Here is an 18,414-nt window from a genome sequence, read left to right on the forward strand (position 1 = left end):
ACGACACCGTGACAATGAGCTCACCCTCTGTCCCATGCCCTGACGTAGAGCAAGAGTGTTTTGGGTGCAAACCCACAGAGATTTGGCATCATCCTGCGAGGCCGGACACTGCGCAGTCAGAGGGGGCGGCTGCCGGAGCCGCCTTTGCCTTTTTTGCGCTTGGTGTTGGCATTCGGCGGGGTCAAGGCGAGGGCCTGGAGGCGGAATGGCCGGGGCCGGAGCAGGGCGGCCACCTCGTGCCCCGGGGGAGCTGGAAGAGGAGGGGAAGGGGCAGCGGTGGGCACCGGCCCTCACCGGGCACCAAAAACCTGCCGCCTCCTGTGAAAAAATGAAGGTTTACCTTTGTGCCGGGACGGGTCGGGCTGGAGGATGCGGCTGGCGCGCCGGGGTCCAAAGTAGTTGTTGGCGGCCGTCTCGCTGTCGCTGCGGTTCAGCACCAGCTTGTAGCGATCCTCCTCCGGCTGGAAGCATAAAACGCTGTCAGCGGCGCCGGGCTCTGCGCTAGCCCTCAGGTTATGGCTTAGAAATAGGGCAAAAATGGATAAAATGGGATAGGAATGGGAGGAGAAAGGCAGCGTACCGTGCAGTCTCCGCTCTCGGCCGCGGGGCTGCTTCGGGCAGGCTGGGGCTGCAGCAGGGCTGGAACCGCTGTGGGGAGAGACGGCGTTAAAGGGTCGTCAGCTCCAGAGCAATTAAAGCTCCCCCATCCCCAACACCACTCCGAGCTTAGGGAGATTCCCAAAGGATCCGTACCGCATTTTGCGTTAGATGATGTTAATGTTCAAATTTTCTAGACAAACTTTCTGTACGTGGAAGATTTTAGGAGCCCAGACATGACCTGCCGAGCCCAGGAGCAGCCTCTCACCTGCGGGCAGGCGGGTTTTTTGAACGACGGGCTCTGGAATTTTCCAGCAGCCCGTTTCCTCATCCCAGACGGATTCGCGCTTGATCTTCTCCAGATTGCTGTAGTTGCAGTCGCGGCGGACGAGGGACTGCACCTGATCCAGCAGCTGCTGGAAGAGCAGCAGGTCTCGCTCCAGGCGGCGGATGGTGCCCAGGTAATCGATCTTTTCCAGCTCAAACTCCGACTGCAGATCTTTGATCTCGGTCTCGGCAGCCCGCAGCTGGGACATAAACCCAAAGTAAATCACTGGGATTATAAAGGCGAGAGCGTTACTGCCAGGACAGGAATTTGTCAGGCAGAGGGATGGAAAGACACAAAGAAAAGCTTCAATATTTGGGAAGATTTCTAATTTATAATTAAGAATTGTCATGAGATTGTGCAGGGAGGTTATTCCACGTCTGTTTTAATGAAAGATTTCTTGCGTTTCCCCAAAGTACCGAGTCTTTGAATGGACCTTAAATTAATCTGACTAGTGTTGTCTGCGTCCAGTGATAACAAACTCTTGGGAGTTCCTAACTTCGATGAAAAAGGTGCAATATTTCTTTGCTAACCTAAACACAGGAATAAAGCAAGTTCTTAACATGCAGATTTAGGACTGCGCACACGCACACGGAGATTTTTTTAATGCTCCTCTGATTCTGCCTCATGAGAGCAAAACAGATTTTCAAGCGTGCCTAAAATTTAAGAGCGTTGCTTTTGTAGTTTGTTTTGTTCCCCCCCCCCCCCCCGAAAATTTTTCCCGGCGTAATTTCTTCCAGGAGCCCAGGTGTGACAATCGGAGCCGGAGGAAGCTGTGCAGTAGATGGCGCAGGGCAGCAGAGGGAGCCGCATCCTCTCCCACGGCCAGACACCACCCTCCGGCCTCTGCGCTGCACAAGGAGACCGGCCTCTAAAACAGGTGGGGTTTGGGTTTTTAACAACTTAATTCCTCACCCTGAGGGCTGCTGCGTCTGATATTTCATAAAAACGCACGCAAACAAGCTTATAGCGACTAACGCAGGCACGTGTATGAAATATTTGACGCAGGAAGAGTCATTCTCTAAACACACTGCCCTAAAACACCTCCGTAACCATAAAAACCAGGTAAGCAGGGGAGGAGAGAGACGCTCCCTTGGATCTTGAGCGGGGATAGCGGGGAGCTGCTCACCTTTTCCTGCACCTTCTCCAGAAGCTTGCTCTTGGCTCGAACCTCCTCCTGGATGGAGTCGTAGACGTTAAGCAGGACCCAGTCGCTGCTGTCCTCGTTAGATTGCTGCAGGGCAGCCACCAGCTGCATCCTCCGCTCATCCGCGTATTTTTTCCGGCGTTTACGCTTTTCTTTGAGGTCCTTGTTTTTAGCCTGTTCCCCTCCTACCACCTGTCGCTCCAGCATCTGCAGCCTGGAAAAGACAAGCGCGGCACAAAGAACCATCTGCATGGGCGCAGGGGATCCACGGCCTTACCTGACTGACGTTTGGGAAGACCGTAGAGCTCCGACTATCAAAACGAGCGAGTGTCGCAAATATCCATCCCGACACTAGCAGAGGTGAGCAGACAGACCCTATGGGGGCAGGGGCATCGCTAACTGGCTTTTGCGCATGCAGGGAGGGGGTTGTGAGGTCTCCGAGACCCCCACACCCCACCAACTCATTTCTGGAACATTCCTGAACATCTGCTCCGCATGCTCCTTTTCTGGAGCATTCCTGGGCAACCCCTGCACATGCTTGGTGATGAGTCCCTGCCTGTAAGGGCGAGCACTTTGAGTCTAAAAGAAAGGAGGACACGCTTTCCCTGCACGTTGGCCACCTGAGGACCACGGCTACAAGCAGAGACCATCACTGGATCCAAGGGTGGTGATATATTTCCTTTTTCTTTCTCCTTTCCTCACATCTCTCTCTCTCTCCTCCTCTCTGTCTGCCTCTGACTTCACTTTTCCAGCACATAAGGGTGATGTCCTTTTTACCAAAATGCTATCTTTTGTAATTCCACTGAGTTTAAGAGTAATATTGTTACAGGTTTTGCCAAGCCTCTATCCATGTAGTTCCGCCGAGTTTAAGTAAATTCGTAATTTAAAACTTCTGGAGTAATTGTCGTTACTCCGGCTACCGCACAGAGAATTAAAAAATTAACCTTACCCTCACCAACCGAGTGGGACGGGACAAAGACACAGAACAGAAATAGTGATTTCTGACAAGATTTGCTGCCCTGAGTAATCATGGCAAATTCCAATTTCTTTACAGTTCCTGTCATAGATACTCCTGTGGACCCAAGGCAAAGTGCATGTTATTACGAGCACCTTCATCGGCACATATGTCTGGAAATCTGCATTTACACTCACGGAATTATTTCAAAAAACCCCGTTTTGTGGAATTTGTATTTCAATTCTTATTCCTTGCTTTGTAACACTCTCAAAGCAAGCACAAAAGGCACCAAAATTACACAAAGAAATATTCTAAGTGGTGGATAAGGGAGTTGTACAGCTGGAAAACACAGTACAAGTTCTTTTTTGGGGCAGTATCAGCCAGGGTTGATGACTTGAGTGACCTCAGTGTTGCTGCATGCGCACTGGCACAGACCCACATTTGAAACCAAGCTGGTCTCATGCCCGCGCTGCACGGCTCCGTACGCTCCGACACGGAAATAAAGCCGTGCTCCAGAGCTGTGTCTGCACGGGGATCTGCAGCAGAGCAGATAGCTCAGCTTGGCCAGCGCTGCCTCAAATTGGAGAAAATCCCACTGCTGATAAAACCTCTGCTGATAATAGCCTCTTAATTATCTTCAAACCCATCCGAAAGAGCTCGTTCTCCACCAGAGATGACCTACTATTCTACTGTACTGCACTTGCCAAGTAGCCTTCGGTTTCCTTTGCTTAATGCGTGCTTGAATCCTTGCTCTGCTGAGTGAGTATCAGAGATCTCGCAGCCGTCCTGATGCGTAAAGCCTTTCACAGGCGGCTTTGAAAATCCCCATGCCTGCGGAACCAAACCCTCCTGCCTCATCTGCAGAGAACTTTGATTTTAACGACGTAATTGGAAGAGCATTTTTCACTTGTTTGTCACAAAAAGGACCGCTGCAGTAGGACTACTAAGATTTGATATATAGTCCAAACGAAGGGTTTCTTTGGAGACCTCTCCGTTAATAGACAGAACTGCCCCCAAATTACACTGCTATTCGAGATCTTAATCGCTCCTTTTTCAGCTGGGAGAGGCCCAACAGAACGAGCACGCGCCACAGGAGCTCACAGCAAAGCTGAAAGATGGTTAAAAAAACACAAGACTTTGCAGAATCAAACTCCATCGTCCACAATATATGTTACGTTAAGCGTTCCTAATTTTAATATACTTCCATGCAACAGAGTGAGGGAGAGAAATCGGCAGAATTTGCTTAGAGCGTGTATTTCTAAAACAGCATTAAACCCCCATTATTATTTCATTATATACAGTGTGTTGTACTTGGACTAAAGGAATTCTCTCAAGATGTCTCCTGCCTGGAAGAAAACCTTCCAGACAGGATGCTTCCGAGATGGGCCAAGCGTGACTGCACTCCTCACGTCCCAGCCCTCTGCTCCAGACCCTGGGTCTAATGCTGCCCCTAAAATGTGATTATTGGGAAATTTTGGTGGCAGTTCCAGCTGATGTCTTGCAAACATTGTCAGATGTGTGAGTTAGAGGCAAAAGTGAGCTCAGTCACATAGGAGAGTCGTGGAGGATGCACTCTATTCCATCTAAGTGTGCAGCGAGCAGCAGGAAGGCCGGCTACCTTACTTGTACTGATAGGAGAGGGATCTAAGTGCCCTTCAAAAACCTCTTTAAGAGGACGAGGAGGCCGCCTCCAAGCTATTTGGGCACTTAAGCTCCGTCAGTGACAGCCAGACTCAACTCTATAAACTTCTTCTAAATTACACCTGCAAAAAGCCAGAGAAGGAGAAGATTTCCCTGCCTACAGATCGAGGCAGGATTTGTTATCAGGAAAGCACGCTTTTTTGCATCCACATCTGCCGACACAAACCTCTCCAGATTTTTCCTTTCATAATTCTGGCACTTGGCCTCACCGAACGCCACAGCTAACAGCTATTCATCTGCCCAAATAGGACAAAGTTAATTTGGGGGTAAAGAATACGCGCCTGCCTAGTTTTGTGCTGCGCTGAACTGAGGGCTGAAGCTCGACGGTTGTAAGGTGATGGAAGAACAAGGTTGTTTCGTGCCTGTGTGTGTTGTAAGCAGCGCCCAGGAGGCAGGGAGCAGGAGCGGCGCAGTCACTGACCTGGCGAGCACCTGCTGCTGCTCTGCAGGCAATGAAGTCCCCTCAGCAGGGACGGCCACCTCTGCTCCAGCGCTCCCCCGGCTCGCACCGCCAGCGTCTGGGAAAGCCCGAGGCGCTCCTGGGGCCTGAGGAGAAGAGGAAACCAAAAGCTGCGGCTCTGAAAAGACACAGTGTGAGTACCAGGACAGATGAAGCACAACTCTACCCACTCGGGTTTATTCAACCTGGGGGGAGAGAAGTAGCCTGAAGGGTACCTGCGCTGATGTTGGTTCTTCATCTGCTGCAGCAACAGAGTCTTCGGGCAAAGGTGTCTCGTCAGGAGTAGTTTCAGTCCTTGTGGCAGCTGAAGAGTAAAAGAGGAAACACTCACAACGTCAGCAACGAGCTCTGCAAAACTAGAGCATGAATCTGTGGAAACATCACAGAAAATCTTCACCAAAAGCTACAAAGTCTGTGTCTGGAAGGAAAAGGTCTGTTATCAAAGATGCAGAGGGTATATCAGGTGAGGAATGCAGATTTTACAGGGCTGGGAGAGCCTGGGTCCTCGTGTTCGCACACAAATAATTTGTTTCAGAGGCTGGGGGTGCACATTTGTAATCAGGGGAAAAAAAAAAAAAAAAAAGAACCTCGTGCCTTAGAAAGTGATAGCATCAAAAATGAAGAATATAGGTTCAAGAATTAATATTGGGCAACAAGTGCTGTACAAGCACATTGCAAAACATGCTCTGGGGCACCATGGAAGTATAAATGAGAAGCGGTAATGAGGATAGCTGGCAACAATTTATAGGTGTGTGAGAAGAATATCCATCCTCCAGCAAAGCGATGGTGGTGATAATCCACCGGGAGCCCCAGGGCTGCATCACATTTGCATGCGCTGGAAGAGACTGCGGCAGCCACCCTCGTCTTGGGCGTGTGAGTTGTGCAAAGCCAATCGGATCAAGACAGAGCAGCGCCTGCCGAGACCAGTCATCTCCGCAGCTCCATCCTCTGCTCGAGAGAAACGCTGCCCGAAGTCAGAAGAAACTCAACGGCTACGTGGGCAAAAAATGACATTTCATCGCCTCAAGGCTTATAGGGTAGGGCTCGGCTGGTCCTGATAGGGAAAAGAATCCAGGGAAATAGGACACAGCTGGCAAAGGCAGTCTCATGAGTGGCTCAGGAGAGCCAGAGTTACTGCTCCTGCTGTGGAAAAGGGAGGGTTGAGAGCAGGGGCTGCTGTTGCTGCCAGGCAGCGCTTGCTGCAGTAGCAGTCGCTGCCACTTTAAAGGTTGCAGTGGCTGCAACAGACCTGACTTTGCAAAAAACAGTCCGTGTCTGCTCGTGCCTAAAGCATCAGGGCGCCCTCAGCCTGTGCCACACACCCTTCACCTGCCTCGTCCACACCTGCTTCCTTCCTGAGGTTCTCCTCGAGAGCAGACAGCTTGAGATCATAGTGATTCCTCAGGCGACTGATGTCCTCTTCGAGGCGGGCACGGGACGCCTGTTCCGCTTCGTAGCTGGCCTTTAGTTGGGTCAGCCTCTCTTCGTACTCCTGAAAAGCACAGCAGACAGCCTGACGCGACAGCCCCGCTCCTGACTCTACACAAGGTCACATCTAGGTCCATTCTAGGTCACATCTCATGTCTACCCCGATAAAACCTTACCATCCTGTATTCATTGTCTTTTTCTGTGATTTAAGTCGACACAGTATTGATGGAAGGTGACTAGTTAACCCCAGAAACCGCTATCTTGGGCGGATGCATTGCCCTGGGAGGAGCTTTGTAAAGAGCAAGGAGAGAGTTTCATTTCCTTCTGGGCCCAACTCCTCATTCTTCCTCCTGGCTCCATATCCCCTCTTTATCTTCGTCCTGCTCCATACTGCTCCTAACATCTTTGACTACTGCTTTCCACCCACCTACTTCTCCCTCCTCTGACAGGAGGAGGAACCTTAACTTTCACATGTAGTTTCCCCTTCCTGCTATATGTACGTCAAAACTTCTTCTTCGGGATCCATTCCAATTCATCTCCAGAGTGGTGGGAACAATGCTGAGAGAAAGCGACATTGTAAATAAAACTTCTATCAACACGCATTCTGTCCACAGGAGAAGCCCAATGACCAAAAAATAGGAAGAGAAGTGTTCTGAAAAGGCTGAACCACACAGCCCTACACCATGTTTGTAATGATTATTATAAAAACCCACAAGCTTTAGTCAAAGACACTATGGGATACCCCCTCCTGACTTACCTCTCTCATCAGCTGCTTCTCTGCTTCAAGATCTAACTGGGGTTTGAGGGGAGCTGGCTTTGCTGCCAGGCGAGCAGTCTCAGCAGGTAGAAGCCCTGCAAAGCAAAGCAGAAATAAGAATCACTCACAATTACTGGGTGGGATGCCTGGAGAATGCCTGGAAAGAGAACAAAGAACCTGGCTGCCAGCGAAGAACATTGCAATCCGTGCGCTCCTCTGAACTGTGCTCGTGTGCCAGCATCTGGGCTGCCAAAACGCCCACTGGCCTGGGACTCCATAGGTGTGGGGAGAGGAGTCAGCGCTGCGCAGAGGGGGAGAGGTTTAACCTTTGGGTATATGAAAGCAAATATAAATCTAATCTCTTTCACAGAATAACAGGAGACTTGTTTCCAGGGCTATGCTAACTGATTTGGTAGATAAAAGACACTGGGAAGGAGACGAAAGGTGCAAGGAAATTGCCTCCTTTCTTCACAGCTGTTTCTGGAAGGTGGCAGAAAAAAAGAAAAAACTTATTTCTCTGCTGAAACTTGCCCTTTTTTAGGGAATAATTCTCAAAAGGTGATCAGCTCCCTAAAGATTGCTCTTACCCACTGGTTCCCACATTTGCCATTCCTACTTCCCAGCAAAGAGCTTCCACCAGCAGGGCAAAACTCTTCTTCCGGTGTCAAAAATTCACAGTGTAGTAGAACAGGGGCTGAATGCTAAATTTGAAAACATATATATATATATATTTTTAATAAAGACTTTTATACTTTTATGTCTTTTGCAACTCATTTTTGCTCTGCCAGCCAAAACCTCTCTACCGTGACTGACCAAATTCTAGCCAAAATGACCAAGAAGAGCTGAGGATTTTAACCACAACTGCATTTTCTAACAGAACGTGTCATTATTGAAAATACCGGATAACTGAGATGGTCTTTACTGGTGGAATAAGGTCAATTGGACAACAGTGAAGGAAAAGTCCATTACCAGAATGGAGAACTCTTCTTCCAACAGGCAAGGGAAAGGTTGAGGTGAAATCCAGCAAGCATTTTACGTGTAAAAACCACATTTTTCTGTCAAAACATCTCTCCAGCCAGTAAGGGCTCTCCTACCTGACAAGTTATTCGTGCTCATCTGTTCAGCTAGAATGTCCTTCAGCTTCTTAATCTCCTCCTGATACTCCCTCAGCAGAGCATCCTTGGGGTCCTCGTTGATACAGGGCTTGTTCTTGATGTTTTTTGCTCGATTAGCATAGCGCAAAGTACTGAGGCTTTCGTCATAGTTGTTATCAGCCGGAGATAAGCAAGCTACCATCAGTGTCTTGGTATTCCCTCCGAGGGAATCTTGCAGCAGCCTGGTCAGCTTTGAGTCTCGGTAGGGGATGTGTTTACACCTGCCATCGACTAGGGCCGAGATGACGTTGCCCAGAGCTGAGAGGGACAGGTTGATTTTGGTGGCCTCTTTGAGCCGGTCCCCTGTGGCTCCAGTTTTTGACTGTCTCTCGCTTCCTGCCAGATCCACTAAATTGAGTTTTGCGGCCCTAAGGTGGTCCTGCCCTCGCTCATCTGCAAGAAAATAATTCCGGGTTAGTCTCTTCTTAAGAGGAAGCATCTTAACAGTCAAGAAACAGGACTTTCTTGGCATTACGTTCCAGTTCAAGCCCTGTTCTTTGTCTGCATTTGGGCCCTGACTCCCTTAAGTAAATAAATACCTACTTAATCTTACAACTACATGTTTTAGCGCCTTCCTGAACGAGATCCTGCACAGTAAAAATTCATGCCTGTTCTTAGTCTCCCAGTGAGCTCTGAACACACACACACACACACACACACCATCCGCATATTTCCACAGCGTTTAGCATTTCATGCAAAGCCCACTGCAATTAACACAGTCAGACCATGAGTTTATACAACTTTTTTCCTCCTCAGATTGTTTCATGAAGTTAAACAATGTCTGACAATTGGAGCGAAACAAGGGGAGAAGCATGAAACGAGGAATCAACAGGCAGCAACTGGAGCAGGGATAGTTGGAGAGCACAGGCAAAAGAACAGGCTCCTACGCGATGTGGAGGGACAGGCAGGAAGGTGACCCTACAGACTACCGTGGAAAGGCTGGAATAGACACTACGTTGGGAAACGGTTTTTCCATGAACTCCCAAACTACAGCTTTTCTCAAGACTGGAATCCATCCTACCCTAATCAATGGATGTACTGAAGAAGTTTCTTGCTGTGCTTCAAAAGACAAAGCACATCCTGTCAGATACCATCAAGGACCACCATCTGGTTTTCTGTCCCGAGACAGCTCGAATGTTCCAGAAGCCCAGCAGATCTCCCCTCTCGCCCAGATAGCCGTAAAACTGCGCTGTGATTCAGCACGCAGGCATGCTCAGCGGCATCTGTTCCTCCTCAACTCGTGACATTCTCAGCGAGAAAGTAAAATGGAGGCACGCAAGAAACAGGAAAACGGCAAGGAATCAGGACTGAGCTGGGCCCAAACCACGCGGATGAAGAGCTGGATCTCAGCGAGTGAGGAGTCAGACCCAGTGAGCTGGAGCCATTCCCATTGTAATGCTCTAAGGCAAGAGAAGATGTGAGCTGAAGTCAACAGCTCCCCAGCTACCGGGAAGCACACCTCACGCATGTAATATCTGCTTCCTGACCTGCATTTTGAGGCCAGATTAACGTGGTGATGCAAATTCCCTCTGACTGAGAGAAAACACACCCAGTTGTTTTAGGAACCCCTCGGGTTTTCTGGCTACTTAACTTTCCCAGCCTCATGCAGAGCAAAGAGTTGGACGCACGCTCCCAAATCACAGGCTACTGTCCTCAGCGCTGGACCACACTCTTGGATGCCCATGTCTCAGTCATCCCTCACGATTACAATCCAAGTTCAAGGGAAGAGCTCCTTTAGCGCTCCAAGCAAAAAGAGCATCAGGATTTTAACCAAGTCCGCCCTTTTCCAGACAGCCTTCCAGAAAACCTAGCCTTGAATTTAGACAGAGTTAAGATTTATGGCTGTGGACAATATCTAAACACGAGTAATAAATAACCTGATGCACGGGGGAAAGTCAAAAGTTCACAGGTAAACTCCAAAAAAAAAAATCTAAAATCTGTTGCCCCAGGATATTTCCCCAGTTACAGCAACAGATTGTTAACCGTGGAACTTAACGTTTGCTGCCGAGCAAACTTGTTGCTTTACTCCAGATCTTACTGGTGTGTCAAGACATGGGAGAATTGGGAAAAAAAAACCCACCAGACAGAGCTTAAATAGAGCACCCTCTCACTACCCTTTCTGAGTGCTGGACAGTCACAAAAAGTAGTTTTTCTAACCCTTTCCCTCCTTCCCCCAGTTTATGTAAACACTGTCGGGCAATTAAAAAGTTGTTTTGGTTCCTGCCAGTCCTTTTACCCACAGAGGCTGTTTGTTTCCATCTTGGAGCTTAGCGGTTTAGTTTCCATGGTGTAACGAGGTCCCCAGACTCTTGCTAACATGCCCGCAGCAGCCCAAAAATCTTGCCCGCCTAATTCTTGTACAGCCCATCAGCCAGTTCTGGTGGCACTGGCCAAATCTACGACATCCTTCGCATTAACAAATCAATCCCTAAGCATAATATAAAGGAATAAAACATCTGTGACTCTAAATACTGTAAAAACACTGACGGTAACTTGTGCATTTCATACATCTGCAGCCAGAGAGGCGGTATTTGCCATAATTCTTGAATCTGTTACTTTAAAAAAAAAAAAAAAAAAAAGAGTAATTTTATTCCACATAATTGCAAAGAAATCCTTTAAAATATTAACTGCCTGTAAATTATAATTTAACTACAGGCTCAACTGGAAAATGCGTTTGAACTTCCCCATGCACCTCTTCTTGAAGCCTAGAGATGACAAGATAAATACCAACTTCATTAACTCTTTCAACTAATGATTACCCTAGTAGAACCATCCAGTTACAGGGATTGTGCCAGAACCCTCAGCTTTCTCCTCAAATATTCCAGCTGTCTTCCATTTAACTGCCAAAGCCGCAAGTTTCCCCACCTGCCATCCTGTTCTGTGTAACAAGTTTTCAAAGCTTTAAATCAGAGACATGGTTGCAGGCTAGATTAAGAGCCCTGCACCCATCTGGAACACAAAAGAGGAGAGTAAATACTCTTTTCCCTTGTTAGGATTAAAGTTGGGATTTTACAGACCCATGTAATGCAAGGATTAGCATCCCCCAACTGTGCTAATTGAGAAATTCCCCAAATCCTCCACACACCCCATTTTGGATAGTGAGGTACTGTCACCAACATCTGGAACCACAATTTAGGAAGACATTGTGTAACTTTCCCTGTGGCTGAAACAGCTGAAGAAAACGAAGCCAAGTTGTTCACAGCCTCAGCCGGGGTCAAGGACTAGACAGAATATAGGAGACTAATTCCTTTCTCAGTCCCAGAAAAAACCCTTTTGACGTCTGTGTTCAGGCCCAGCGAAGCAGCTTTATCAGCTACAGAAACGCTAATGGAAATGAGATGCTTGAGAAAGGAAAATCAGTCATGAAAATATTAGTAAGGGATTATTTTATTCCATCTTAAACCCCAGATTAGCTGTTTGCTTAAAAGATGTGTCCCGTGATTAAGTTCAGTGAAGGAATCGTTGGATGAAGTGATCTGACTTGCATTGTGAAGGAGGTCAGACGAGCCAGATAACGACAGAAGTTTCTCCAGGCTGTACAATGTACGAACTCCAAGCCATTGGATGGGCTGGGAGATTTAGCACCCTTTGCTGGAAATAAAGGTTTAAGAAGATAAAGAAATGAAAGGAGAATTAAATATGTTGCCAGTCTGAGTGTCAGACATTTCTCTCCCAAGGGGGAATTTAGGGGGGGAAAAAAGAAAAAAAAAAAAAAAAAAAAAAAAAGACTTTGAGTGCTGAGCCATTTCATGCTGTGAAGAATACCCATGTCAGGGCACAATTCTGATCCCTACTGCACCTAAAATTGTTTAGGGTCTTCAGTTTTGCTGTGGGGTGACTGGTGACACGCAAATTCCACGCTCTTCTAGGCCCAGGCCTAACGCAGGACATCCAGCTACTTACCTACGGTGTAGATTTCCATATTGACAGTAAAGATGGAGTGGGAGCGGGAAGAGTCCTTATTCATGAGGGTGTAACCCACTGCTCGGTTTCCCCAGCCTGTCTCCATGATCCGCTCGCACTGGACCACGCTCTGCACGGTGTGCAGGGAGAGCCCCTTCACGTACACCCCTTTCTCTGGGTGCTCCTTCAGCTGCAAACAGGGACAAGGCAACACAGGTTAGAAACAAGACGCCCCGAGACTGCAGGAAGGCGCGCTGGGAACTGGTCAGAAGCTCGAGGGCTACGCCAGTTTTGCACGTGGAGAAATTAAACCGCAGTACGGCAAAACACATATCCAGCTGCCACCAAAAAGCCTTCGTATTTCTGAAGGAGGAATAAAATCACCCAAAAAGAAGGAACCACCTTCATGGCTCCGCAGACAAAAAGAATTAAAGTTAAAAGTTTGCTGATTGATTCAGACATCTCCCAGGCCACAAGAAACCTGCGCTGAGCCGCCTTCTACCTCCCCTATTATTAAGCCGCAGATTTTAAAAAAAGAACTGAAATGTTTTTCACCCATTATGGCAAAGGCTCTAATATCTCTTCAGTCATAGGGAGCTTTTTTAAAATCAAAGCACAAATTCAATAGTCACAGATATTGTTACCGGTGCTTTGCTGAACCCCTCCGCTCTCAGAGGGCGTCTTGATCTCACTGACAAAATTCCCAAAGTCACACCTCTCATGCACAGGCGGACTATAACGATTTTTCTCCAGATTAGTTCATTTTTAAGATGCTCTAAAATCATATTCAGGCACCCGGATAGAAACAGAGTGTGAAATACCTAACAGCACCTTTTCAGCAATTATCAATCATGCAGAAGAAAAATTTCATACCGCATGCTAATAAACAATTTAAATGTTCGAAATCCTGAATGATCCATCAAACCTACATAAAAAATACAAAACAATCAAGAGATCCCTGCACTCCTACACCAGCTCCCTCTGAAGCTCTCTCCGCACTGGGAATTTTAAACGAGCTGAATTCATTTGCAACAGCAATGTTACGCCCCACAGCTGCTGAGTTCATAACCAAAGCTCTATCTTTATCGTGTCAGCTGGGATATCAAGATATGGTTGTCATGACTCGGTGTCACGGAGTGACAGGCACTGTGTTTGGCAGTGTGACTTCCAAAGAAGATCTTTAGATACTTTAGTGATGCACACCCCACAAGAAATAATGTAAAATAGAGCATTTGCTGTAAAAAAATCTGCACAGAACAGAGCAGAAGTGGCTGAAAACGGAACGGGGCAGGATTTTAGCCTTGTTCTAATGCCATCACTGCCCAGGATGAATCCAGTTACAGAATCACAGCCAGACGGTTCAGACACTGTGACTTTTGCCTGTGCTACAGACGAACCCCAGCTGTGCTACAGAAGAACCACGGTTGGCCCGGCTGTATTTGAGGGTGCTGCAGAGTCCCCAAAGAACACAAAACCGAGGACATGGCTGTTGTTTAACTCCACGACAGACTGACGGGGGCATTTTCCTTGCAGAGCTCCATAAAACCTGCTCTTCACAGGGTTTCACACCTGGAGAAGTGATTGCGGGCTTCGGAGTCACCAACGTCGCTCATGTTGAAAGGCAAAAGAACAAATAAGAAATGGGATTTTGGAGGAGAACTAGGGGACACAGAAGAAAGCAGTGGGTCAGCCCAGGCTTTCTGTATCCCCAGGACATGACTCCCTTAATTACTTGGTGGAGGCAGCAACAGGCTGCGGCTGTCACCAGTGTGATGGTGTTACCCTGGAAACTGTTCTGCCCAACTCCTGCCCTCCCAGTGCCAACTGCAGTCGTCATGGAAACCGGTGTCACTGCTGATGTGGAACAAAAGATGGGAAACTGCAGCAAGCGCCTTCCCAAACGGCGAGTCTCCTTCTCCCACCCTCCCTCACCGCACGGGCGAAGCACGCTTGGAACGCGGAACGGAGAGGGTTTTGCCTCCCTGAAAGCCAGGAGCCTGTTAAAAAACCACATCTGCCCCATAAGACAGTTTGGGTCCGTCCCTATCTCGGCACGTCTGTGCGGCAGATGGTGCTAGTGCCTCGGTTTTCCTCAGAAGGGCAGTCCTGCAGGGAAGTAAATTAGGACAGGAGATTTGCAGCTTCCCCCAGGAATACAAGCAAAAAGATCTGCAAAGCCACCAAAAGGTAAATTTTATAAAAATCAGCCCCTTGATTAGGATTTCAGGAAAGCTGACCCTCCTGCATGCCTGGAAACTGCCCGCCTTCCCCGTGCGTTCCCATGGGGAGTAATATCTGCTGTGTCCCCTCAAAAAAGGACCAGCCTTTTTTGTTTTAGACAGATAATGAGATCATCCACAGCTACACTGGATCAGATTAAACATTTATAAGGCACAGAATCCTCCTGCTTTAGAGACAGCCATGAGATGAAAAGGATTATGAAGAAGTTGCCCCACGAGCACTTTATTCCATCCTTGTCCGGTAATGATTTTCACGCAGCTTCTGCTAAGCCACCGGCCACTATCAAGCAGGATGCACAGCACTGGATCCTGTTCCTTCTGCCGCAAAACTTCCACTAAAGTCCCTCAAAATCTTCTCGAGAGGAGATTTTCATCACTGTATTTTCATATTCTGGCGTTCTGCTTCTGACAAAGCGTATTATTGCACTTTGGCGAAACATTCATGGCAACACTTATCTGAGCAAATTAAAGCACTTCCCAATTAAGACACATTGACTCCACCTCACCTCCAACTTCTGCTTGGTGTCAGCTCCAAGAAGGTCTCGTATGTCTTCATTGTAAATCTCCAGGTAGGAAGCTCTCACCAAGAACTTGGCATTTTCAGCACACTGCATAAAAACAGGAATGATTTTTGGGTAAGGTTCTCAAAGTGAAGGCAAGTAGGCAGCCCACGTAGATCCTCAGTGCCAGCTGGGTGCCCACCTCCCTTCAGCACTTCATCAAATCTCCCCTGGCATTTCATTCCCAGGTGTAACCACTCGACACACTCACCATAGGGACTTTCAGTCCTTAAACATCTCAAGTGCGAGTCCATAAAGTCAGCAGAGATGAGGGCGCAGTTCACCTGGCTATATTTGGGCCTCAGCTTTAGGATGAGAGGCAGCATACCCAAGAGCCCGGCGCCCTTCTTGCTCCCGAGTGCGATCGGCACTCGCTCCTTGGGGTATGATACAAAAATCATCTGTCTCGATATCACACCATCTTACAGCAGAATCTCTCTCGCATCCTTACACACCTACCTGTACGCTCTCAAAAATGTGTTCAAATGCCCTGGGTATTATGCCTTTCTGCGTAGAAGGATCCACGATTCCCTGCATGGTGAATGACTTCCCGCTGCCAGTCTGGCCATAGGCAAATATGGTGCCGTTGTAGCCTTCGGTGACACCCTGGAAACGGAGGAAAACTAAATAAAATAGCCGTTAGCTTCACCCTTTGCATAATTGGAAATGCATTGTCCAGAATCCATCCCACCTCGTAAAAGGTATTTTAAAGGAAGAGCTAGAAGTAAACTTCAAACAACTACTTGATCTTCATACGCCCTCAGAGTATAATAATAATAAAAAAATGCATTCTGCTAGTATGTAAATTGGCACTTTTCTCTCAAAAATGGAAAACTTGAAGAAAGGCAGGTATTGAAAAGAGGAAGGGCAGTTGACAACACTTAGCAGACCAGAATGTTTTTGCCATAGGGCAGAAAATCTTACGAAACCCAGAGGGACAACTAGAATGTCAGCTGATTGTAGGGTAGCCAAAGGGATGGTCTCTAGCTTAGAATCATCTTCTCTTGAAAAGCTGGCTGAAAGAAGGACTTACTTTCATTTTTTTCCTGTTTCAGAGAAGCGCGGTAGGAACAAAAGATACTTGGATTTCTTAAGGTTGAAATAAAAGGAAAATAAAAAATCTATTAGCCCAATGATCTACTGTTCCAGACCCTGGTCGTTCTCCTGATCAGGAACTTCCATCTTAAATTTATCACTGGCCATTTTATCCCTGTTTCTTCTTCTAACAAAACTGGGGGTTTGGGGGGGCTTAGGGTTTTTTTGCTTAACTGTTTCCTTTCCCACTTCATCTGTTTACCACAGTGGTGTGTTAACAGGCATCAAACATATCCCCTCTCATTTTGCTATTCTAAAACAGGCTGAGGTTCCCTATCTTTAAAGTTTCTCACTTGATAGTAAAAAGTCCCTAAAATCATCAGGAGTCTTGTTTGTCCCCCTTCTCCTCCCTCACATCACTTGCCACCGCAGTTTCTTTCCAGCTACCCTCTCAAGGGCCCAGGAGGGTTTCATCTTTCATATAAACATCCGCCTAAACCAATTAAATGTAATTCTATCCTCAGTGCCCCGCTGGCTGCTGAAAATGTTCTTTTTTCTTCCCAATTTCCCGGCCTACTGCTGGAACGCTGTTTTGCCTTCCTCTGCACGCTGAGGTTGCAGCTCAACCTCTCGGAGAAGTGGACGGGGCTGTTTCTGTCCGTAAATCAGTTCCACTTAGGGATCACCTGCCCACGTAGAACTCCAGAGCCCACGTCCCGAGCTACGTGTTGGCTGCGTCTGCCTTGCTTGGGGCACCACTCACCTCCACCAGCGGGTAGGCGATCTCGTTGTAGATCTGCTCCGTGTTGTGCTCTTGGTAGTAGGCCCCATCGAAGGTGAACTGCTTGGGGGGCTCGCCGGCGGCGGCGGGGTTTTGGAGGAAGCACTGGCCCCGTGCGCTCTCCATGCTGACGACCGCCTTGCAGCCGAGAGCCTTCTCACGCTCGTTCATGGGCCGGCAGCGCACGATCACCTTCACCGCCTCCGAGGCCATGTTTCAAGGCCCAGCTCAACCCCACACTCGGTGGGCTCACTCAGAGGGGCTGGGGGGACATCGGGGCCTGAGTAGGCCTGTGGGAAGGCTGGGGCAAGCCTGACCCCGGAGCCTGCGCCCCTCGGTGGGGTGGAGCCCTCACCGCTTGCTGGGGGCACCGAGGGGAAGGGGCCTCCCGCAACCTGGCGCCAGGAACGGGGGCCGCGAATGGCTGCGGGAGAAGGGGAGACTAAGGAGGAGAAAAGCTTGGCAGGGATGAAGGGAAAGGGGAAGGCTTGGAATAAGTCTGAGGGGGAACCAGGGCAGGCCGGCCGGAGGACACGCGAGGGGAGGCTGCGGGCGGGAAAGCCTGAGGTAACGCTGGGGAAGCCGGGACAAGCCCAAGGGGTCCCGCGCGAGGGGAAACCTGAGGTAAACCCGTAGGTGCGGGGCAAGCCCGAGGGCGCGGAGGGGAAGGGAAGGGAAGGGAAGGGGAGGCGAGGCGAGGCGAGGCGAGGCGAGGCGAGCTGCGTGGAGACGCCGGGAGCCGAGGAGCGCCCGGTCCGGCGGGAAGCACCCGCCGCCCCCGCGCGTGCGCGGAGCGAACACACGCCGTTGCCGCGGCGACGGGGCCGCGTGGCGCGAGGCCCCGCCCCCTCGCCCCATCCCCTCGGGCCGCGCGACCGCGCGCGTGCAAGAGCCGGGGCGGGGGGCACGAGGGCCTGCGCGTGCGACGGGGGCGCTGTGCGCGAGCGTGAGACCCGCGCGTGCAACGGGGGCGCCGTCCACGAGCGTGAGCTCTGAGTGTGCAACGGGGGCACAGTGCACGAGTGTGAGCTTTGGGCGTGCAACGGGGGCACCGTGCGCGAGCGTGAGCTCTGAGTGTGCAATGGGGGCACAGCGTGCGAGTGTGAGCTCTGAGTGTGCAACGGGGGCACCATGCGCGAGTGTGAGCTCGCACGGGGCACAGCACACGAGTGTGAGCTGTGAGTGTGCAACGGGGGCACAGCGAGCGAGTGTGAGCTGTGAGTGTGCAACAGTGCATGGCCCTGCCGGCACATGAGAGCCCTGAGCGTGCAATGCATGCACAGTGCACAAGTGTGAGCCCTGAGTGTGAAACGCATTCACTGTGCACGAGTGTGAGCTCTGAGTGTGCAACAGTGCACAGTTCGTGAGTGT

General features: G+C 49.2%; 2 protein-coding genes across 3 annotated transcripts in view; both read right to left on the reverse strand.

Moving 5' to 3' along the window:
* Window positions 1-17,256, reverse strand: KIF17 (kinesin family member 17). Of its 2 annotated transcripts, XM_063353901.1 has the most exons (14): window positions 17,026-17,256; window positions 15,687-15,833; window positions 15,174-15,275; window positions 12,428-12,617; window positions 8,465-8,917; window positions 7,371-7,465; window positions 6,530-6,677; window positions 5,401-5,489; window positions 5,147-5,271; window positions 2,052-2,283; window positions 866-1,124; window positions 581-648; window positions 341-461; window positions 1-250 (listed from the first exon to the last, which is right to left on the reverse strand). In XM_063353901.1, exons 1-14 carry the CDS (start codon window positions 17,254-17,256, stop codon window positions 117-119), a joined length of 2,394 nt encoding a protein of 797 aa, XP_063209971.1. In that variant the 3' UTR covers window positions 1-116. The 2 variants fall into 2 exon arrangements, with proteins under 2 accessions (XP_063209971.1, XP_063209973.1); XM_063353903.1 differs by lacking the exons at window positions 15,687-15,833; window positions 17,026-17,256 and adding an exon at window positions 15,439-15,570.
* The window catches only part of SH2D5 (SH2 domain containing 5), a 15,973-nt gene continuing 14,775 nt past the window's right edge, over window positions 17,217-18,414 (reverse strand). Inside the window, exon 11 of the mRNA XM_063353905.1 lies at window positions 17,217-17,305. Coding sequence (XP_063209975.1) covers window positions 17,238-17,305 — 68 coding nt within the window. The 3' untranslated portion in view covers window positions 17,217-17,237. The remainder of the gene's footprint in view (window positions 17,306-18,414) is intronic.

The sequence above is a fragment of the Chroicocephalus ridibundus genome, chromosome 16 (assembly GCF_963924245.1).
Source record: "Chroicocephalus ridibundus chromosome 16, bChrRid1.1, whole genome shotgun sequence".
Classification (NCBI taxonomy): Eukaryota; Metazoa; Chordata; class Aves; order Charadriiformes; family Laridae; genus Chroicocephalus; species Chroicocephalus ridibundus.

Bases quoted from the DNA above. Each gene is read 5' to 3' on its own strand.
- KIF17 (XM_063353901.1), bottom strand. From the start codon at position 17,256: ATGGCCTCGGAGGCGGTGAAGGTGATCGTGCGCTGCCGGCCCATGAAC. The intron at 15,834-17,025 runs GTGAGTGGTGCC...CTCCGTTTCCAG, and splicing joins TCGCCTACCCGCTGGTGGAG to GGTGTCACCGAAGGCTACAA. The intron at 2,284-5,146 runs GTCAGTGACTGC...TGTCTTTTCCAG, and splicing joins CAGCAGCAGGTGCTCGCCAG to GCTGCAGATGCTGGAGCGAC.